Source organism: Argiope bruennichi, chromosome 7, assembly GCF_947563725.1.
Source record: "Argiope bruennichi chromosome 7, qqArgBrue1.1, whole genome shotgun sequence".
In the NCBI taxonomy this organism is placed as follows: Eukaryota; Metazoa; Arthropoda; class Arachnida; order Araneae; family Araneidae; genus Argiope; species Argiope bruennichi.
The window spans coordinates 36,277,697-36,280,090 of NC_079157.1; the positions used below are offsets into that span (position 1 = coordinate 36,277,697).

Consider the following 2,394-nt stretch of genomic DNA (forward strand, 5'->3'; position numbering starts at 1 on the left):
TCATACTGCACAAATTACACAACTGTACGTGCACAAAATTCTTATTATACAGATATAGCTTTGATTATTAGTTTTATATTATTAGAATACTATTTTAGGAAAAAAAAAAAACCCTGTAGCATGATGATTAAAAGAAAATATGTCAATTATGATATCTTTATTCTCAGAAGAGAAAGAATATCTCTTCAAATCTGCAAAAAAAAGTTTTCTTTCCTTTTCCTTATAACATTTTTATTTCGTGCTGAATATTTTACACAAATGAAGATCCATTATGTGATTGATGCTGCTGATTATGTTTCATAACTATATACACGTGCTACAGTTTAATACATGACTATAAAATGTGCACTGAAATTTATAGCAGTCTCTTGGATGATTGAGCCGATTTCAGGAAAGGTCATCACTTTCGTCAAAAAAGTCACGATGTTTAACAACTTGTCAAATTAAACTCGCTTTTCTGCTAAAAATATCTTGCTAGTGTTTTTACTTGATACTAAAACTGAACGCTAATCATGGGGGGAAAAAAAAGTTTTTGCAGCTTTTCTCTTTTTATTTCAAACTATCCTCTTGATGTTTCTTCTTCATGTGAACAGTGAGATTAAATTTTGCTTTGTAGGACGAAGAACAAATATGACACTTGTAAGGCCTTGCATCGGAATGAGACGCCATGTGCTGTTTGAGACTGGCTATAGAATAGCAGTTCCTATTGCACTCTTTACACCGGTAAGGATTCTGCTTTTTATGTACATACATATGCACAATAAGACTACCTTTAGTTTTAAACTTCGAAGAACATTGTCCACACTTATAACGTCTTTCATTCGAATGACTGGACATGTGGCATTCAAGTGCTTGTTTAGTAGCACAACTCTTGTTGCACAATTCACACCTGAAAGGATTCAGATCTTTATGTACGTTCATATGCGTAGAACGGCTAGCTTTAGTTTTAAACTTCGAAGAACATTGTCCACACTTATAACGTCTTTCATTCGAATGACTGGACATGTGACATTCAAGCGCATGTTTAGTAGCACAACTCTTGTTGCATAATTCACACCTGAAAGGATTCTGATCTTTATGAACGTTCATATGCGTAGTAAGGTTATTTTTAGTTTTAAACATCGAAGGACATACAGTACACTTGAAAGGTCTTTCATTCGAATGACTGGACATGTGACATTCAAGCTTTTGTTTAGTAACAAAACTCTTGTTGCACAATTCACACCTGAAAGGTTTCTGGTCATCGTGTTTGTTCATGTGGGCTTGAAGACCTTTTTTAAATTTAAAGGCCGAAGTACAAACACTGCATTTATAACGTCTTCGGTTGGAATGTTTGTTTAAGTGTTCGTTGTAATCTGCTTTAGATGTACATTGTAAATGACACACCTCGCATCTAAAAGGCTTCTTCTCATCGTGTACATTCTTATGCCTTTGAAGACCTGTTTTGGTTTTGAAGACTCGAAGGCAAGCATCACATTTGAGCGGTTTTTCCTTTGATTCGACTGGCTGGTTTTCTTGGATTTTGTGTTCAGTTTTGGAACCTTCATTGCCACAAACATTTTCATTCCGGTCGGCAACTAATGCTGCATTTTTGGATGCATCAATCAATGATATCGTATCTGTAACTCTGAATCCTATATTAAAATGCCTCGAACATTTAGCACACTGAAATAAAGTTTTTATTGAAACAATCCAGCGATAATTCTTTGATTTATTTTCACTGGCATTTGCATTTTCTTTACAACGGTCACAAATGTATGTCGCTTCTTTCTCCATTATAAGGTTGTTTTTATTTTTCCAAATTATTGAATTCAAACAAATATAGCACTTTCGGTGAATGAAGGAAGAAATATTTAAATGTCAAAACAGTTAGCGTTCATATATTCGATTATAGCTGTAAATAAAAATAAAACATTGATATTATTCTATATTATCCACTATATAGAAATAAATTCAGTATTTTAATGACATGAATTTAAAACTATGAAATATATCTGTTAAGAGTCAGAATAATTTATCATATAAAAAAGAAAGAAGTTCTACGAAAACAGTAAAATTTATTTGCTGTTGAGAAGTTGCGAAGGAAATCCGAGCATACATAGATTATTTTTTAAATTATTAAGAAATTTTATTTCCTGAAAGGAATCCGAAGTAAATGAATCTGATAAATCTTTACTATTATATTTTTACATTTAATTCTTAGAAATCAATATATTGTCAAAAAGTAAATTTCATCACATTGCTATTCAACATTTCATTGAAAAAACATTACTTGCATGTAAGCATGAGCACGGAATCCTCCGCAAAACACCTTATTAAAAGTATGCAATGCTCTAAAGGAATTGGCGCTGAATATTCAAATAAATAATTCTATTCTTGAGTCTTATTGAAAAA

General features: G+C 32.1%; 1 protein-coding gene across 1 annotated transcript; it reads right to left on the reverse strand.

Annotated features, from left to right (window-relative positions):
- Positions 1-549: 549 nt before the first annotated feature.
- Positions 550-1,776, reverse strand: LOC129975341 (zinc finger protein OZF-like). The gene has a single exon (XM_056088404.1). The coding sequence runs from the start codon at positions 1,774-1,776 to the stop codon at positions 550-552; it is 1,227 nt and encodes a 408-aa protein (XP_055944379.1).
- Between the last annotated feature and the right edge of the window lie 618 nt (positions 1,777-2,394).

Excerpts from the sequence above, each read along its gene's own strand:
- LOC129975341 (XM_056088404.1), bottom strand. The coding sequence starts at position 1,776 with ATGGAGAAAGAAGCGACATACATTTGTGACCGTTGTAAAGAAAATGCA.